Source organism: Pseudopodoces humilis, chromosome 20 (assembly GCF_049639895.1).
Source record: "Pseudopodoces humilis isolate 2021_Gansu_Grassland_sample_001 chromosome 20, ASM4963989v1, whole genome shotgun sequence".
NCBI lineage: Eukaryota > Metazoa > Chordata > Aves > Passeriformes > Paridae > Pseudopodoces > Pseudopodoces humilis.
This window is the reverse complement of record NC_142219.1, coordinates 4255386-4274144: the sequence shown is the minus strand read 5'-3', so window position 1 is coordinate 4274144 and position 18759 is coordinate 4255386. Positions and strand designations below refer to the sequence as shown.

Here is an 18759-nt window from a genome sequence, read left to right as displayed (position 1 = left end):
CCGGGCACCGCCGGAGGGGCTGCGGGCATCCCCAAGTGAGCTCTGGACATGCCGGGACGGGTTCCGAGCACCCTGGGGTGGGCTCAGGGCACCCCGGGAGGGGCTTCAAGCGTCCCGGGAGGGGGTCCGGGCACTGCGGGAGTCTGGCAGCGGGGAGGGAGGCGGCACCAGCCGGCAGCCCCCGCCTTGTATCCACACCCGCCCTACCAGCCACCGATCGCTATCGCCACAGGACCTGTTTTTCCAGAATAACCGGTAAAAACACCGTATGTGGGGCCCTGTCACCGGCAAGCCCCCTCCCCACGCAGCAGACGGGCTGAGCCTCCCTCCGCTCCCACCCCTTCTTCACCTCTCCGTGTCCCTGCTCGGTGTCATTTTCCCACCCAACCCCTCACTGAGGTGTTTCATCACTCCCGCGCGTTGAGGTTTGTTTTCCATCTGTTCCCTATAAAATATTTATCTCCCTTGAATAATTAACGCCGGCCCGCCCGGCGCTCAGAACGCGGCCGGGGCAGCGCGGGGTCCCGGTTACGGCCCGGCCCCGAGTCTGAGGGGGCGGTGGGGGCGTGGCCTCCTCATTGGGTTGCAGGTCCCGCCCCCCCGCCGCTCCGGCCAATGGCCGCGTACCGGCCGTACGGAATGTGCGCAGCCATTGGTCGGAGCGCCGGGGGGCGGAGCGTGGCGTGGGCGCGCTGCCGGGTCGGTCCCCGCTGCCCTCAGAGCCCCCTCAGCCGGGGAGCGGTGAGGGGGACAGGGGGAACGGTTCGCCAGACATGGCGCTGCTGCTGGAGCACGAGTTCAAGCCGCTGCCAGCTGATAAGCAGATCGAGACTTTGCCCTTCCTGGAGGCCGTGGCGCACCTGCCGCCGTTCTTCGGTGAGACCGGGGTGGCTGGGGCTGGGAGATGCGGGCTGGGACCAGGCCTGCTGCGGGCTCAGCCGCTCCGGGGTGCCCAGTTCTGGGTGGTGACCCCCCTACCTGATCCAGGGCTCACGCCGGGTTTGGCTGCTCTGCCAGGGCCAGGGTTGCATCACGATCCTGTCAAACCTGCCGAGCAGCCCCGTTGGGAAGCATCGTGCCGTGCCCTGGAGCATCCTATCCAGAGGCATCGCCCGGGGCAGGAGCTGCCACCCCACCCATGGATCCCACCCCGTGCTGGGACATGGGTGGGTGTCGGCGTGGCCGCCCTCGTGGCACAGTGTGCCCGCTGCCCTCCACAATGTCAGCTATTGTGTGGCGGCTCGGTGGCAGCCCCGGAAGGGCAGGACATGGGGCTGCCTGCCTGCGGACGGGCAGTGTCCGGTGCCGGTCAGGCTGTTCCAGGACGTTCTGCCAGGGCTGTGTCCCGGAGCCAGGGGGATTAGAGGTTACTGGTGGGGCCGTAGTAGGTGGCAGGGCTGTCCCAAGAGCAAATAACCATGTACGAAGCTCAGAGAACTTTTTCTAGTCCCGCTGGTGTGTCTCAGTGCCTGGGCTGTGCTTAAAGTAAAACCTGTTGGTTACAGGAAGTCTGTGGTGTCCCCTGTGTCACCAATGTCTAACTGTCCTCATTCCCTGTCTCCACAGATTGCCTGGGGACTCCCATCGTCTACTCACCGGTCAAAGCAGACCTGACTGGGAATATCAAGGTAAGAAGGGACTGTGGAGGACTCAGAGAGAATCCCTGGGGAGAGATGTTGTGAGACTGGAGGTGTTTCAAAAGGCTTTTCTTCCCATGGGGACTTTGGGCTCATCCGGTCACAGGTTTATTGCTGGGGCTCCTGCCAAAGTCCCTGTGCCTGGGAGCCAACTCTCTTTTCTGCCCTCAGAAAATCCGGGCGGTTTATGACTCCAATCCTGCTAAGTTCAAAACGCTGCAGAACATCCTGGAGGTGGAGAAGGAGCTGCACGGCTCAGCCTGGCCCAAGATAGGCGCGACGCTGGCGCTGATGTGGTTGAAAAGGTGACTCACGGCGTCGGGAGCTGCTCCGGCTGTGTCCCGGCATGTGGGGAGCTGGAGAATGCCAAAAGGAGGCTGTGTGGGCTGGGCTGGTCCCTGTGGGCTGGGCAGCATGGGGTGCTGTGTTTGGGGAGCATAGCTGTTGGGAAACCCCTCCCCAGATCTTCCCCCTGGGAACTCAGCCTCGGAGCGTGAGCCCACAGATTGGACATGTCAGGACACTGCAGTGCCTGGAGGATCCATGGGGCTGCACCTGACCCTGCCCAGCTCTGCCCTCAGCCACAGCCTCTCCTGGGAGTTCCATCCTGCCCTGGGCCCCATGTCCTGCCCTAGGGGCTCCATCCAGCCCTTCTCTCTCTCTTCCCTGGATGGGCACACAGGGACAGGCACCAGCTCTGCGAGAGGGATGCGCTGCCAGGACTGTGGGTTTTTGGGATGCTTGGAAACACTGGGCTGGAAGCTGAGAAACAGCACCCATTTCCCTGAGTCCAACATCTCTGCTCTTCTCCCAGGGGTCTGAAATTCATTCTGGTGTTGCTGCAGAGCATCTCCGACGGTGAGAGGGATGAGGAGCATCCCAACCTCATCCGAGTGAACGCCTTGAAGGCTTACGAGATCGCGCTGAAGAAATACCACGGCTGGATGTTGCAGAAGCTCTTCACAGTGAGCATTCCCTCCCTCTCCAAACATCCAGCCATCATCCCTAAGGCTGTTCCCATGCACTGACAAGTGGCCAGTGAATGGGAACAACGCAACCCGTGGTCTCTGTTGGGTTTGTGGGAGTCAAACACCCTCTCCCTCTTTTATAGGGCTCAATCTATGCTCTTCCCTACAAATCCGATTTGCTGAAGGCCTTGGAGAAGGGTAAAGAAGTCAAGGAAGAGGAAAGCATAGAAAAAATCCACCAGTTTCTCACGAGAGTCACTCCAATCCTGGATGCAATTTATGAGATGTACACGAAGATGAACGCTGAGCTGAGCTACAAAGCCTAAAGCTGGCACAGGACTGGCACAGATTATATAACGTGTGATGGGTGTTACCTATGTCTTCATCACTGAGGCAGCTGGGGTGGCTCCCAGCTCTCCGGTGACTTCGATTCCTGTCTGGATCTGCAGTGGATAACATCTTTTCTAACCAAAAAGTAATAGTAATTAACTTTCTATTAAGAATAGGGCAATAAAACAATTGTGGGTGTCACCCTCGGATTTCCCAAGGGGAAGAAAAAGCATTTCTAGTCCCAACTCTCCGATTCCTGTCTTCAGTGGGGCAGGGAATGAAGTGACCTGCTGATGACAGAAGTGACACTGGGACTGTGCCTGGAGCCCACCGACGGGCACCATGTGTTGATTGGCACTGGATCGTCCGGAATGATGCCCGTGGTGGAGGAGCTGATGACTTTCCTGGGTGACCCCAACTCTTCCAGTGCTGGCGTGGGATCGAGCCCTTCCGCTGGGATTTGGAAACCAGGGACTGTCCCCGCGGTGTTTGCGGTGCCTTATGAGCCCCCCTCGCCTCCTGAGCCCCGGCAGGAGCAGCAATTAATAAAAACTGACATTACCCATGGTCTGGGAGCTTCATTTGGGGCTGTTCGTGGGGGCTGTGTCAGGAAGGGTGTTTGGGGAGACTGTTTCAGGGATGGCGTTTTGGGGCTGTTCCTGGCAAGGCTGTTTTGGGTAGGGAGGTTTGGGTTTTTTCCCTAGGGGAGCTGTTTTCAGGAGGCTGAATCCTGGGGTGGGGCTGGTTTTAGGAGGGTTTTTGGAGCTGTTCTTTGGGAGGGCTGTGTCAGAGACATTTTTCTTGGGGGCTGATTTTTTTGAAGGGTATTTTGGGGCTGTTGCTGCGGGCTGTTTTGTGGCCGGTGTTCCCAGGGGACTGCCCGGGGCCGCGGAGGCCGATCCCGAGGGCGGGTCCCGGTGCCGCCTCCTCCGCTGGAGCCGGGGCCGGGGCGGGGAGGGGCCGCTCTGGGGACCGGCCCCGGGCGACTCGGCGGCGCCGGAGCCTACGGGACTTTCCACGGGACCCTTCGCGGTACGGAGCCGGGGGAACGGGCAACGGGGGGCACGATGGGGAGTGGGACGGGCCGGGACACGGGGACAGGGGCTGGATGGAGCCCCTCCAGTGAGGGGACACGGAAACTGAGGCAGGATGGAGCTCTCCGGGCAGCTCACGGGGACCGGGGCAGGATGGAGACCCCAGGTGAGGCCGGGGTCGAGGGCTGAGCTGATCAGGGCCAGGTGGACCCGTATGGATGGTCTGAGATTGAGGTGCCGGCTGGGTTCCCAGGCGGAGCTTTGAGGAAGGGGCTCCCCCCGGCTCCGAACCCCCTGTGCTGCCCACACCGAGCTCCTGGCTGGTGCCGAGGTGAGCACGGGGCCAGCAGCGAGGATGATTTTGGGAAGCAGCTGCATCACTCCGGATGAGCGTTTCTAACATGATTCACTCCCACCGGATCACCCTTTAATGCCATGGGACACCCTCCCTGCCACCCACCCATAGATGTCCTCGCACATCCCCGTGTTGGTGACAGCATCCGTGCTCCCGTGGTGGGCACTGACTGGGGACACTGGTCCAGCTGGGAGGTACCTTGGTGGGAAGCTGGGAAGAGGTGGGAGCACAGGTGGGGTTTGTGTTGGATATGAGAGCTGTGCTTTGACTCAGTTGTTCCATGAGGTGAGGAAGTCTGAAAAATCCAAACCCAAATAACTAACGGGCCAAATCAAACCCCTGTGACAGCACCTTTCCTGGCAGCACCCGGGCTGGTGGCACCAGCCCTGAGTCCCTCATTTCCCACACAAGTTCTGTCCTGGCCGGTGACAGCAGGTGTGTGACAGCCCGTGCCGTGGCCGGGTTTTCCCTAAAGCTGCACTTTTCCGAGTCTCAGCACAGTTTGGACAGGTCAGGTGCTCCGTCCCCATTCCCAGCCCGCAGGGTCCGTGTGCTTGGCAATTCCCTCTTCTCCGTTGTCCAAGGTCAACCCGGGCATGCGAGGGGCCCTGATTTTGCATGGGGTCGGGATGTGGGAGCTGCGGGCTTTGGCAGGTGCTTGTGGAATTTCTTGCAGAGACAGGGATGGCAGGAAAGTCAGCAAAGAGGAGAAACTGTCAGCTCTGTGTTCCCCAGGGCTGCACCAGCCCCACCGGGTGTCCCTGAGGGTGGCAGGGAGAAGGGGACACTGCCTGGACGCCCTTTCTGTCGCTACAGGGTTTTGGGGCAGTTTCCCACCCTCATCCCCCGTGCCCACGGAAGCCGCGGGGCTGCCAGGACCCGCTGCCTCATTCGAGCCCTTTCCCCGGCCGGGCTGCCCTCCCGACAGGGCCCAGCCTGCCACTGTGGCTTGTCGCACGGAGCTTCAGTCCAGCACAAAATGACACGTTTCCCACTGCTTTTTCTGTCCCGGGAGGGCTGAGCTCCTCGCAGGCGGGAGCTGTGCTGAGCCCTAACGCTGCTGGGTTTCACGGAGGGTTTTGGTGGAAAGCGGGGCTGGGGGAGTGTCTGAGCTCAGTCACCTGTCCGTGTCCTGCACACGGTGACACGGTGCAGTGCTCTGCTGGTCGCGCTGTTAGCACGTCTCTCCTTCATCTCCGCGTCCCTCTGGGCAACCTAAACCCGTAATTTCTTGTCCCAGCCGCTGCTCCTGCCCTGCCGCGGGCTGCAGCCCCCCCCGGTGCCGCGCCTGTCCCCTCCCGGTGCCCAGATCCGGGTCCCACCGAGCCCCCCTGGGTTGTGGAGCATCAGCAGCAGCCCTGGCCCCGCTCCCAGCGTTGCTGCAGTGGCAGCTCCTGCTGCCTCTGGGCGCTTCCCTGGACGCTTCCTTGGATGTGGGGAGTATCCCAAGGAATGTTTTCTTTCCTTGGGCGGCAGATCGCAGCGCACAGGGTCTGCTCTGTGCCCTGTCCTGGGCTGCACCCCGGCTGACCGCAGCGGGGCCGGGCTCGCCCTCGCCCAGCACGGCAGCGCCGCAGCCGGAGGGGCCCCCGCAGACGTGAGGGGTCCCCGCAGCGATAGGTGGGTGCTGAGGAGAGCCGGGACAAGGCAGGACCGTCCGGGGGATTCTGAGCTTCAGGGACTCCCCCCGACCCCAACCTCTGCCAGGGTGGGTGTGGGACCTGTCCCGCCGCGAGGCTCGGTGCCCCGGGGAGAGGATGGGGAGGGTCTTTTGAGAGTGACACGGGGTTTTCCTCTGCCAGCTCTCCTGCTCTCGTGGAAGAAGCCGGGGGTCACAGGCAGGCAGGTCGGTCGTGCCCGTCCCTCCGGGCAGGGACCATGGCAGACACCGAGGACGCCCCGCGCGATGCCGGGGAGGGCGCGGGGGAGGACGGCTCCCTCCAGAACGAATCCTTCCCGCTCTCCTCTCTGGCCAACCTGTTCGAGAGCGAGGACATCCCGAGCCCCGCCGAGGCAACCCGGGGTCCCCCCGGTGCCGGGGATGGAAAGCAAAACCTCCGCATGAAATTCCACGGGGCCTTTCGGAAAGGCGCCCCGAAGCCCATGGAGCTGCTGGAGGCCAGCATCTACGAGTCCCCCGTGGTCCCCGCGCCCAAGAAAGCCCCCATGGACTCCCTCTTCGACTACGGCACCTACCGCCACCACCCCAGCGAGAACAAGCGCTGGCGCAGGAGGATGGTGGAGTGAGTACGGGCCCCCCGCGCCCCCCGGTGCGGCGGAGGGAGCTGGCGTGGGGGACACCCCGGTGGGGACGGGGATGCTCAGCAGCTGGGACGCGGGCAGACCTTCGAGCGGCACTTTGGGGTGCTTTGGGCAGAGGTGCCGCGCACAGGAGACAGCTCCCAGTGAGTCCCAGCGGCAGCGCTGGGTTGTGCCGTGCCGTGCTGGGGGGTCCGCAGCCCCCGGTACCGCGGGGCCGGGATGGCGCTCCCCTTCCCCCTTACGGGCGCCATGAAAGAGGCTCTGTGCGCCGGCCGCTCCCCTGGCCCGTGCGGCCGTCTGGCTGCGGCATGAAAGGGCTTTTCAGGAGGGCCTCCGCCCTGCCCGCGCCAGGAAACCGGAGCCGGGGGGGGCAGCCCGCGGCCGGACGCACAATGCCCCTCTGTGCCGGGCACCTGGGGCGGCCCGCCAGGGTCCCCACCCAGGGCTGCAACCGGCTTAGGAGAGCGGGATGTTCCCCCGTGCAGGTGGGTGGAGGCGGCCAGGATGCCCCCATGAGCCCTCAGACTGGAAGTCCCCGGCTGGGGCAGCCGCCGTCCGTCCTGCCCCCATTCCCGGTGCCCCCATTCCCGGTGCCCAGGGCTGTCCCCGCTCCATCCCCCCCTCCTGCTGCCGACTGCTCTGACCGGTCTGGCTTCACCCGTGGTGCCGGAGCGTGACCGAGCCCGTCCCTCCCGGGGGGCACAGCTGGGGGCTCCAAGCGCTGCAGCACCAGGTGCGAGCTGCCAAGGCCTCACAGGTGACCCCAGCCGGGAGGTGTCCCCACGGGCCTGTCCCCAGTGGCTGAGCACCCCCAAACTCGTTGCACAGGAGGGGGAAGCCGAGGCAGCGGCTCCCGTTCCCAGCGCTGGGGTTTCTCCCGCAGGAAGCAGCCACCGGCCGCAAAGGGACCGGCTCCCGAGCCGCCCCCCGTCCTCAAGGTCTTCAACAGACCCATCCTCTTCGACATCGTCTCCCGGGGGTCCCCGGCCGGCCTGGATGGGCTCCTCTCCTTCCTGCTCACCCACAAGAAGCGCCTCACAGACGAGGAGTTCCGAGGTGAGGACCTGGGCGCTCCTTGCCCTGGTGCCGGGGCTGTGCCGTGACCACTGGGGATCCCTGCGGTGCTGAGGGATGGGGATGCACAGCTCTGGCATGGGCAGCCAGGGGCCTGAGGGGTTTGCCCTGGGCCCCCTCAGCATCCTCCACTCGCAGAGCCCTCCACGGGAAAGACGTGCCTGCCCAAAGCCCTGCTGAACCTGAGCGGGGGCAAGAACGACACCATCCCCGTCCTCCTGGACATCGCCGAGAAGACGGGAAACATGCGGGAGTTCATCAACTCGCCCTTCAGGGACGTCTACTACCGAGGTGGGGGGCGTGGGGCCGCTGCTGGTCCCGCCTGGGCACGGGGGACACCGGGGTGCTTCAGGGACCAGAAAAGGGACCTGGCAGGGCGGGGGAAGTCCCGGGGCAAGGCGGTGGCTGACGGGCAGTGGTGTCACAGGCCAGACAGCGCTGCACATCGCCATCGAGCGCCGCTGCAAGCACTACGTGGAGCTGCTGGTGGAGAAGGGAGCAGACGTCCATGCCCAAGCCCGCGGCCGCTTCTTCCAGCCCAAGAGCGAGGGCGGCTACTTCTACTTCGGTGAGCAGGGAGGGGGAGCCGGGGGGCTGCACCCCAAGATGTCTCCGCAGAGGAGAAGGGGTGACAGGAGCCCCGGTGTTGTCCCCGCAGGTGAGCTGCCCCTCTCGCTGGCCGCCTGCACCAACCAGCCGCACATCGTGCACTACCTGACCGAGAACGGGCACAAGCAGGCGGACCTGCGGCGCCAGGACTCCCGCGGCAACACCGTGCTGCACGCCCTGGTGGCCATCGCCGACAACACCCGCGAGAACACCAAGTTTGTCACCAAGATGTACGACCTGCTCCTCGTCAAGTGCGCCAAGCTCTTCCCCGACACCAACCTGGAGGCCCTGCTCAACAACGATGGGCTCTCCCCGCTCATGATGGCAGCCAAGACCGGCAAGATCGGGGTACGGTGTCCCCCCGTATTGGGGGATGTCTCCCTGCCGTCCCTGCTGAGCCCCGTCACGCTCGGTGCATGCCCGGCTTCTCTCTGCAGATGCTGGTGGAAACCTGGATGTGCATCCTATTAACCTGGCTAATTAACCCCCCTTTGCATTCCGACCCCTTCTTAATTAACTCCAGACCCTCACACGGTCCATTCCTCCCCTGACCTGCCCTTGGCCCCTGGTGGGGCAGGCAGGGGAGTCATCAAAAATGCAAAAGCTGCAGCTTCCTGGGGAGCTGGTCTTTGCATCACCCCAGGAGCACCTGGGAGCATCCTGAGCCCACTGGGGTGCAGGGAGGGGGTTGGGGATGCACCCAGGATGGGGTGGGAGGAGGTGAGGGGGGCAGGTGGGGCCAGGTCTCTGGGTAGCAGACCTCCCTCCCTCCTTCCGTCAGATCTTCCAGCACATCATCCGACGGGAGATCACGGACGAGGACGTCCGGCACCTCTCCCGGAAATTCAAGGACTGGGCGTACGGCCCCGTCTACTCCTCCCTCTATGACCTCTCCTCGCTGGACACCTGCGGGGAGGAGGTGTCCGTGCTGGAGATCCTCGTCTACAACAGCAAGATCGAGGTGTGCAGGGGCTGGGGGGGACTGGGAGGGGCCTGGAGGGGACCGGGTGGCCCTGTCCCGTCTGTCAGCACCCACATCCCACCAGAACCGTCACGAGATGCTGGCCGTGGAGCCCATCAACGAGCTGCTGAGGGACAAGTGGCGCAAGTTTGGGGCCGTCTCCTTCTACATCAGCGTGGTCTCCTACCTCAGCGCCATGATCATCTTCACACTCGTCGCCTACTACCGCCCCATGGAAGGCCCTGTGAGTCCCCAGGCTGGCACAGCCCCACGGGCCAGCACTGCCTCGCAGCGGGGTCTGGCAGGTCTCTGTCCCAGGGAATGGGGGAGCAGCTCAGCTCTGTCCTCTCCCCGCAGCCGCCCTACCCCTACACCAACACCGCTGACTACCTGCGCCTGGCCGGGGAGATCATCACCCTCCTCACTGGGATCCTCTTCTTCTGCACAAACGTCAGTGTGGCAAGGCAGGGGGTCCTTCCGTGGGACCGCTGAACTCTTTCTGGGGTCTCCAGCCCCATCCCCTGAGGCATCCACCCCTGCCACAGTGGCCCCAGACACAGGGACCCTGCAACCCAGACCCTCCAACCTCTTCCTCTCTCCCACAGATCAAAGACCTGTTCATGAAGAAGTGCCCGGGTGTGAATTCCTTCTTCATAGATGGCTCCTTCCAGCTGCTCTAGTATGTGGGGAACCCCCAGGGCTGCCATGGGCCACTGAAGCCCCCGGGCTTGTGCTCTGACCCCAGCTCTCCTCCAGCTTCATCTACTCGGTGCTGGTGATTGTCACGGCGGGGCTGTACCTGGGTGGCATCGAGGCCTACCTGGCTGTCATGGTCTTTGCGCTGGTCCTGGGCTGGATGAATGCCCTGTACTTCACCCGTGGGCTCAAGCTGACGGGGACCTACAGCATCATGATCCAGAAGGTCTGGTGGGGTCGTGGGTCTTGTCCTTCTCCAGGGGTGATCCTCCTGTGGAAGTACAACCTAAAGAGGTTCCTCCAGGCTTTGTGAAGGGTTCCTGTGGCTCTCCACTGCCCTGCTTCCAGCCCAGTTGTGCCAGCTTGGTGATGATGCTGTGGTCCAGCACACCTCACCCTACTCTCCACCACTTTTAGATCCTCTTCAAAGACTTGTTCCGCTTCCTCCTGGTCTACCTGCTCTTCATGATCGGCTACGCGTCAGGTAACCGGCCAGGCCCCCTGGCTGGGGGAAGGACAAGCCCTGTGGCTCAGCATGGCTGGGCAGGGGGCTGCAGACCCCCTGCTCCATCCCACCTGCCCACAGGCTCAGCCTTTGCCTCCTCCCGTGGTGGAGAAGGTCTCAGCCAGCATGGAGCCACACTGGGGCCCATTGTGGATCCTGTCCTTGCCATCGCCCCTGCGGACTCGTTGTCCCTGTCCCTTCTCCCCCAGCCCTGGTGTCCCTCCTCAACCCGTGTCCCAGCAGTGAGTCGTGCAGCGAGAAGCCCAACTGCACCGTGCCCACCTACCCATCCTGCCGGGACAGCCAGACCTTCAGCACCTTTCTGCTCGACCTCTTCAAGCTCACCATCGGCATGGGTGACCTGGAGATGCTCGAGAGCGCCAAGTACCCCGGTGTCTTCATCATCCTCCTTGTCACCTACATCATCCTCACCTTTGTGCTCCTCCTCAACATGCTCATCGCCCTCATGGGTGAGACCGTGGGCCAAGTCTCCAAGGAGAGCAAGCACATCTGGAAGCTGCAGGTACCACCCTGGGGGCTCCAGGGGCTGCCTGTGCATGGGCAAGGCACCTCCATGCTCAAGCAGTCCCTGGTGTCCCTGGCAGTGGGCCACCACCATCCTGGACATCGAGCGCTCCTTCCCGGTGTTCCTACGGAAAGCCTTCCGCTCGGGGGAGATGGTCACTGTGGGGAAGGGCACGGACGGGACCCCTGACCGCCGCTGGTGCTTCAGGTAAAGGTGGGAGCCCTCAGAAAGGCTCATCTGAGCCTCTCCCACCAGAGCCAGCAGCATTTTGGGGGGCTGGCACTGTGCACTCGTTTGCTGGGCGCTTTGTACTGGTCCAGACTCAGCTGGCACTGCTGGTGGGTGCCGGTGCTCCTGCCCTGGCTCCCGGGCGCTCCGTGCAGCCCCTGCGTGTCTGACCTTCCCCACAGGGTGGATGAGGTGAACTGGTCCCACTGGAACCAGAATCTGGGAATCATCAGTGAGGACCCAGGCAAGAGCGACACATACCAGTACTACGGCTTCTCGCACACCGTGGGCCGGCTGCGGAGAGGTGAGCGCCGCGCTGTGGGCTGGGAGCATCCCTCAGGATGCTGCTTGCAGCCTCTGATGAGCCCCAGGGGCAGATCTGGGGGTTTGGGGAGCAGCCACGGGCTCCCAGCTCTGCACATCTCCACAGATCGGTGGTCGACGGTGGTGCCACGCGTGGTGGAGCTGAACAAGAGCTGCCCGCCGGAGGAAGTGGTGGTGCCCCTGGGGACCGTGGGCACAGCGGAGCCTCGGGAGCGGAGGCACTGCCATGCCCCGAGCTCCCCGCTCTAGCACGGCAGCACCGGCAGCTGATGGACTCTGCCCGGGCCCCCGGAGCGGCTCCGGAATCGCCACTGAGCTGGATGGTGCTTGTTTGCTCCTCAGGGATTCGCGCAGCCTCTGTCCCTCCGGCAGCCGCTGTCCCCGCGGGTGTCCAGCCCGGATGGGGCCCTGGTCCTGCCCCGGCGGTACCGGCGAGCTCCAGTGCCACCGCTTGGCTTTGCTGTGCCGGGAGCCCCGGGCCGGGCCGGGGTGGGGAGCACGGCCCCCGCTGCCCACCAAGGCCGATGGTTTTGCCACAGAGTTTTGCACAAGATTTGTACGACTATTTATTTAGTAATAAAAACTGACCCGCCACCGCCGCCTCCTCCCGGCGCTGGGTGATTCCGGATGGGAGAGCCAGGCTGCCGGCAGGGCTCGGGGAGGGATGGAGGAGCTGCCTGCTCTGGCCGTGCCAGGCCAGGCCAAGCCGAACCGTGCCAAGCCATGCTTTTGGGCACGGTCACCCATCAGGCTGAGCTCAGGTGTGGTGCACGGGTGTGGTACAGGGATGTGTGCAGGTGTGTACAGGGATGTGTGCAGGTGTGTACAGGGATGTGATGCACGGGTGTGGTACAGGGATGCAGTGCAGGGATGCGGTGCAGGGATCCGGTGCAAGGATGCGGTGCAGGGATGTGGTGCATGGTTACGATGCAGGGATGCGGTGCAGGGATGCGGTGCAAGGATGCGGTGCAGGGATGCGGTGCATGGTTACGATGCAGGGATGCGGTGCAGGGATGTGGTGCATGGTTACGATGCAGGGATGCGGTGCAGGGATGCGGTGCACGGATGCGGTGCACGGTTACGATGCACACGTGCGGTGCAGGGATGCAGTGCAGGGATGCGGTGCAGGGATGCAGTGCAGGGATGCGGTGCAGGGATGCGGTGCAGGGATCCGGTGCACTGTCGCAGTGCGAGGCCGCCCCACTGGAGGGCGGCACACACCGCGCGATGTGGAACCAGGCGTGGGGCCGCTAACGGGCCGAGGGATAAACCAATGCTTCTCATCCCATCCCCATCGCATCCGTGCCCCATCTCCTCCCGTCCCTCGCCCATCCCCATGGATCCCCATCCTCACTCCATCCCATCCATCACCTCTCTGTAACTCCTTTGATCCTCATCCTCCCAGCCGCCTGCAGTGGTGAGAGTTCCTTTAGCAGCTGGACGTTGTGCGGGTGTGAAGGAGCACTTTGTGTGGGCAGCAGTGGCATGGTGACACGGTGACACTGACAGAGACCCTGGCCAGGGCCCTGGGGACAGCCCAGCTCTCTCAGCAAATGCTTCAGCAGCAGAGGGGACACTTCATCTTCCAACCTGATGAGTCGCCGTTAGCGTTAACGGCACTGTCTCCGTTTAAATGTGATTTACATACATCTCTCATATTGTGGTTTAAGTATTTCCCCAGGGTGAGGGATGAATATGTTTCATTATTGCTCCTTGGGAGAGGCGGAGGTGGCGGCTCCTGCTTCATAATCAAATGAGCAGCTGAGCTGCTCTGCTGCTAGGCCGGTTCTTGGGTGAAAACAAACTTGGGTGGCACAGTCCAGTCCTGGCTGGGCCAGGTGTGGTGTCTGGGGAGCCCTGGAGCAGGACTCAGCCACCCAATGTGCCAGAGGTGGGATTTTCCAGTAAAATGAGATATAAACCAATTTTTTCCCCTCCCGTGCAGATCTCGATGCCCCAAAGCCGAGAGGCCACGTGTCAATGGGCTTTTAAAAGATTTGGGGTGTGGGAAGGGCAGCTGTCACCGAGCCTCATCACTCTGCACCCTGCGGTGGCTCTGTGAGGACGGGGACACCACAGCCACCGTGGTGACATCCCAGCACAGGAGGCCTCTGCCACCTTCAGGGATTGACTTTGGCCCTTTCACCCCCTGCCCCACCAAGCCTTGAGCTGTTTCACCCTCAGCTGTGGTGATGGGGGCACCCTGGGGGCCGGTGAACAGGGGGTGCTCGGCCCCGGCCCCCTCCCACCCCTCCCTGCTCTGCCCTGCCAGCGATGACAAACCCAACAAAGGGAAGAGAAAAGCACTTGTCATCCAGAATGCGGAGCGTGGAAGCAAATTTATTTTTAGATAAATCTAAAGCTTAATTTGTGAAGCTAATATCAATCAAAATGAGAGATGGGTTTTTTTAAGTCCTTTTGCAGCCGTGCAATTTATACTGCCTGTCTCTCCTCCTCGCTCCCAAACAGCAAAGGCGGCCGCTAAGTTTAATATCAGCCTCATGCACACCTGCCTTAGAAATCTGTATTATTATTGGTATTATTTGAATAGGAAGATATCTGTAGGCCAGAAGCAGGATAGTTTCCTTCAATGTGTTCCCGCAGCGCTCGTGGGGGCTGTGTCCCATGGAATGGGAGGACAATGGGTTGTGGTGTCTTCATCCTCTGTGCTGGGACGTACCTCAGGTGTCCCTGCCTCATCTCCCACAGGTGCCTGTGCACATTTTGGGTCCCCACGTGCTCACCTGCACCTGCCAGAGCTGGCACTGGGGCAGCCCTGGCTGGAGGCAGGTGCCTGCCAAGGTGGGACCCATTTATTTTGCATTCCACAGTTGAAGCCTCCCTGTGCCCAGCGAAATCCTCCTCCCAAGGAGCGATCTGAGGGGAGAATTAACCTGCTAAATAATAAAAACCCCCACACACCTCCTAATGAAATGTAATGACTTGGAGACCTGCAAGATGGATCGCGCCGTCGCTCCCAGCCACTCGCCCTGATTTATGGCGAGCTGGGAAATCTGATGGAGGCAGCGCTAATGAATCTTCCTCCCACGGGCACCGCTGACGGAGCAAAGTTTCTCCTGGAGCCCCCAGCACGGCTCCACGCACCCCAGCCTTTGTAAAGTCCCCATTTTGGTGTGGGGGAGTCCCCAAGGAGGGGCTGCCCTGCGCAGAGGGACCCGCCTGCAGCCCTGCCACGCTCCAGCCTCACATTCCTTTGACGTGGCATCTTTTTAATGACAAAGATCTGAGCAAAGATCTTCCTCCAGACTGACTAATTTTAACGTGCAGGCAGGCATTGGCACCCCCCATCAGTAATGTTAACCTCTGTGAAAATTTCCTTTTGTCCCAATTTCTCTTTGTTCCCTGGATTGGCTGTCATGCCGCTTGCTGCTGGTGACGGAGCGGTCCCCTCCTGGCGTGCCATAAATACCGGCCAAGTTATGGTGAGTGAGCAAATGGAGCTGCCAGCCCCGGCCTCAGCCATGGCCACGGGGCAGCTCCAGGCCCGTGGCTGTGTCCCCATCACTGTCCTTGTCCCCATCGCATCGCATCGCATCCCATCCCATCCCATCGCATCCCATCCCATCCCATCGCATCCCATCCCATCGCATCCCATCCCATCCCATCCCATCCCATCCCATCCCATCCCATCCCATCCCATCCCATCCCATCCCATCCCATCCCATCGCATCCCATCCCATCCCATCCCATCCCATCCCATCCCATCCCATCCCATCCCATCCCATCCCATCCCATCCCATCCCATCCCATCCCATCCCATCCCATCCCATCCCATCCCATCCCATCCCATCCCATCCCATCCCATCCAGCTGGGATCAGGCCATGCCGTGTGTCCCACCACGGGACACAGAGGCCAAGGAGATGCATCCACAGCCAGGAGCAATTTGGGATCCAGTACCATCCTCCCGGTGGTGCCACTGACTCATTGCTGCTGCCGGGCAGAGCAGGGAGGTCAGGTTTAAGAGTGAGAGGAGAGCACCAGGAATGTCCCTTCCATGGGGAAACCCAGCGGGAAGCTGGCCATGGGTGACGGATGGCAGCGGAGATGCCACCCCCTGCGGCGGTGACGGGATGGGGACGCGGTGCCTGACCCCGGCACCCATTGCCCCGTGGGTGTCCCATGGGTGCACGTGAGGCCACAGCCCCTAATCCCAGGGATTTGTCCCATGTGCAGTCCCTTGGGTGTGAGGCGGAGACTGGTGCCGGGATTAATGGCTCAGCATCGTTAACGGGTTATTTATAGGTGCTCCTCTGTGCCCTAAAAATCTCCTGGAGGAGGAGGGGTGTCCCAGCTCTGGGGGAGCCCACAGCAAAGCAAAGAGACTCCAGAGCACACATCCAGCGAGATCCTGGTTTTACTTTGGGAAAAACACCATCCGGACACACGGCTTGCGGGTTTTGTGTTGGTTTTTTTTCTTTTTTTTTTTCTTTTTTTTTACTTTTTTTTTTTTCTTACTTTTTTTTCATTTTGTTTTCTCATTTTTAAAACAATATAGTGCAGCCAGCACTTCTCACAGTAGAATATAATGGTCAATTTTAGTATAAAAAAAAAACATTCTCAGAGATTTGTAAATGCACTTAGTGCTTGAACAGGCTTTCAGGGATACAGTACCTCTTTTCCGAGCACAATCACCTTGGGTTTCATTGGGATATTATTCTTCTTTTACCTTTAAACATCAAAACACTTTGTATTTCGTGGTGAGGAGCCTTTTGTAAATGAACAAATCTATTAAACACAGAATTACACGGAGTGAATAACGGACCGTAATGAGCATTTTGGAATTGTTTGGGGTTGGTTATTTTTTTTTCAAAAAAAAAAAAAAAAAGAGAAAAAAAAAGGAGGTATACGAGTGCCCTGGTACCGCGACCCAGAACCAAGGTAGAACCGACAGTAAGGGGGGAAATAAAACAGCCTGGAAGTGTGAGAGCCAGGGGGTTCCCGGGAGAGAGGGGCTGAGGGGGTCCCAAATCTCCTGGTTGAGTGGGAATAGGAGCCGTGGCCACTGTGGGGCCGGGCGAGAGGAGGATGAGGAAGAAGAGGGGTGGGAGGAGACTCTGTAGCAGCCAACACGTAGATGTACAGCCTAGTCAACTAAAAAAAAAAAATTTAAAAAAAAAAAAAAATCTGTTCAAGTTTTCAAGTGTTTTTCTTAAATAGCCTCCAGACTGTCCCCAGTTATTAGCTTTAATCAAAGCAGTGCAAGTTACGGACTTCAGCTACAGGTCAGGCGCCAGCTCCCTGCAGCCACGCACCGGCCGCACGCCGGGCTGGCACTGGCCACCACTGGGCAGGCACTGGCCACCATGGTGCCAGGACCGGCCACTGTGGAGCCTCCTGGACAGCTGCCAGGTCAGCACCGGCCACCACAGAGCCCCCCCTGGCCACACCCTGGGCTGGGACCCACCCTGGAGCCTCCCGGCCGGCCACGACACCGGGCTCTGCCCCGCTCTGGGCACCGCCAGCGCAGCGGAGCCTCCCCTCCCTGGATAGCAGCAACTCGTAGCAATTCCCTGTTCACATTCGTGGAGATAAAATGATTTCTGAGCTATATAGACAAGCGGTCCTTCGCTTCCAGCGGGTCGCGGGTGTGTCCAGTCTGGGGGCCCCGGTGCAACGCCAGTGTCCCGGGAGCCCTTTCGGCAGCCGACCCCGCGTCCCCCTCCCTGTCCCCCCGCCCTCGCTGCCGCCGTCCGGTACCGGCAGCTCGCGCCAAAGTCCTCGCCCTGGGTTTGGGAAGAGCAGCATCAATCCCTTATCTGTAGACGGGCAGGCGGATGTGGGCGTGCTGGTGGTCCAAGAGCCTTGGCACAGACACGGTCTCGTAGCCCTTGCCCAGCATCTGCTCCTTGATGCAGGGCGGGTGGATGTCGTTGATGAGATACTCCAGGGACTGGAGGCTGCTGCTGAGGATGGAGGTATTGCAGAGGGTCTTGCTGGGCAGCCCCTCGGCCGGGGGCACCCCCAGCTCGCGGGGCCCGGCCCCCAGCTCCGGTGGGTTGTAACAGTCGCTGTTGGGGGTCACCAGGATGCTGTTCCAGGGGGGAGCGAAGTACTGCCCCACGGCGAAGTTGCCGTGCATGCAGTTCAAGGGCGACGAGCTCACCTTGTCGGCCGCGCCGCCCAGGCCGTAGGGCCGCGAGGCGCCCGCGCACGTCTCGGGGGATTTGCTGAGGGCCCCCCCGCCGCCGCTGCCCCCGCTGTACATTCGCAGGTGCTGCTGCTGCTGCTTCTGCTGCCACACCAGGTAGTCCATGCCCTCGGGGTAAACGCCCGCCTTGGGTCCCAGGGCGGCGGCCGGGTTGGAGCCCAGCGCCAGCTCGGCGCCCTTGCGGCACTCGGGCAGGACGGTGCCGCCGTAGCCGGGGCCGAACGCGCCGTGCTTGGCCGGGCTGGGGTGGGCGGCCACGACGGCCGGGCAGCCGGGCTGGGCACCCTGCGCCTGGCACTGCTGATTGATCTGGTAGATGATGCTCTGGATGGAGGGCAGGTTGGAGGGCGGCAGGGCCAGGCTCCTTCCCGCCAGAGGCAGCACCGAGGCCGCCACCGTCACGTTGGGGGGCACGGGACCCTCCAGCTGCTTCTGGCCGCCGTGGTAGCTCAGCTGCCCGGCGCAGGAGGGACCTTGAGCTAAAGTGCTTGAGGCGGGGTAGGGAGCGACGCCCACCTGGGCAGGCGAGAGCTTAGTCCGCTTCCCCTCCGAGTTCTTCACCACGCTTTTGCCGGAGGCTTTGACGATGGCCAGCAGCCCCTGGTAGCCGCCGGCGTGCAGGGGGTAGGGGCTGTACCTCTGCCCCGTGGTGTCGTAGCCGTTCACCGTCCGGTTAAGGTGCTTGTGCTGGGGGACCCTGATGTTGGTGGGGAAGATCTTGATGGTCAGCGGGCTGTTGGCCACCTTCTGTGCGTAGGCGTCCAGCTCGGCGGGGCTGGGGTAGCGCGGGGAATGCATGGGGGCCGTCTCGCCTGCGGGAGCAAAGCCTGGGGTGAATCCAGTGCCACCAGGATGAGGGGACCCAGCCCCCCAGCACCATCCTCCCCCCGCCGGATCCCACCCGCTCCCGGCAGAAACCAGGTCACGGCACCGAGCTGTCCCCTCCCGCTGACGGGAGTCACTTGTAAGTGGCCTAAAATAAACTCGGTGTGGAGAATGGAAATGTCACTTTACCCAATGGGGGAATCTTTCTCTGAGATTGGATTTAAACTACATTATACAAGCAATTTCATGGGTGCT

The 18759-nt window shown here is 61.8% G+C and overlaps 3 protein-coding genes across 3 annotated transcripts in view; 2 read left to right on the top strand and 1 right to left on the bottom strand.

The window, feature by feature from the left end:
• The first annotated feature begins 671 nt into the window (after nt 1-671).
• On the top strand, nt 672-3502 carry GLTP (glycolipid transfer protein). Its single transcript, XM_005524315.3, has 5 exons — nt 672-876; nt 1567-1628; nt 1809-1942; nt 2452-2602; nt 2749-3502. Exons 1-5 carry the CDS (start codon nt 774-776, stop codon nt 2929-2931), a joined length of 633 nt encoding a protein of 210 aa, XP_005524372.1. The 5' UTR covers nt 672-773; the 3' UTR covers nt 2932-3502.
• A 415-nt stretch (nt 3503-3917) lies between these two features.
• On the top strand, nt 3918-12096 carry TRPV4 (transient receptor potential cation channel subfamily V member 4). Its single transcript, XM_005524314.3, has 16 exons — nt 3918-3967; nt 6127-6567; nt 7470-7642; nt 7799-7951; nt 8088-8228; nt 8319-8617; nt 9051-9230; nt 9316-9474; nt 9588-9680; nt 9836-9909; nt 9987-10152; nt 10344-10410; nt 10641-10954; nt 11037-11164; nt 11368-11489; nt 11616-12096. The coding sequence occupies exons 2-16, from the start codon at nt 6203-6205 to the stop codon at nt 11756-11758; spliced, it is 2577 nt and encodes an 858-aa protein (XP_005524371.1). The 5' UTR covers nt 3918-3967; nt 6127-6202; the 3' UTR covers nt 11759-12096.
• A 3804-nt stretch (nt 12097-15900) lies between these two features.
• The window catches only part of FAM222A (family with sequence similarity 222 member A), a 28373-nt gene continuing 25514 nt past the window's right edge, over nt 15901-18759 (bottom strand). The window contains exon 3 of the mRNA XM_005524313.3: nt 15901-18491. Coding sequence (XP_005524370.1) covers nt 17284-18491 — 1208 coding nt within the window. The 3' untranslated portion in view covers nt 15901-17283. The remainder of the gene's footprint in view (nt 18492-18759) is intronic.

Excerpts from the sequence above, each read along its gene's own strand:
- GLTP (XM_005524315.3), top strand. The coding sequence starts at position 774 with ATGGCGCTGCTGCTGGAGCACGAGTTCAAGCCGCTGCCAGCTGATAAG. Across the intron at positions 877-1,566 it reads GCACCTGCCGCCGTTCTTCG|ATTGCCTGGGGACTCCCATC; the intron begins GTGAGACCGGGG and ends CTGTCTCCACAG. Across the intron at positions 2,603-2,748 it reads TGTTGCAGAAGCTCTTCACA|GGCTCAATCTATGCTCTTCC; the intron begins GTGAGCATTCCC and ends CCTCTTTTATAG.
- TRPV4 (XM_005524314.3), top strand. The coding sequence starts at position 6,203 with ATGGCAGACACCGAGGACGCCCCGCGCGATGCCGGGGAGGGCGCGGGG. Across the intron at positions 9,681-9,835 it reads TCCTCTTCTTCTGCACAAAC|ATCAAAGACCTGTTCATGAA; the intron begins GTCAGTGTGGCA and ends TCTCTCCCACAG. Across the intron at positions 11,165-11,367 it reads GACCGCCGCTGGTGCTTCAG|GGTGGATGAGGTGAACTGGT; the intron begins GTAAAGGTGGGA and ends CCTTCCCCACAG.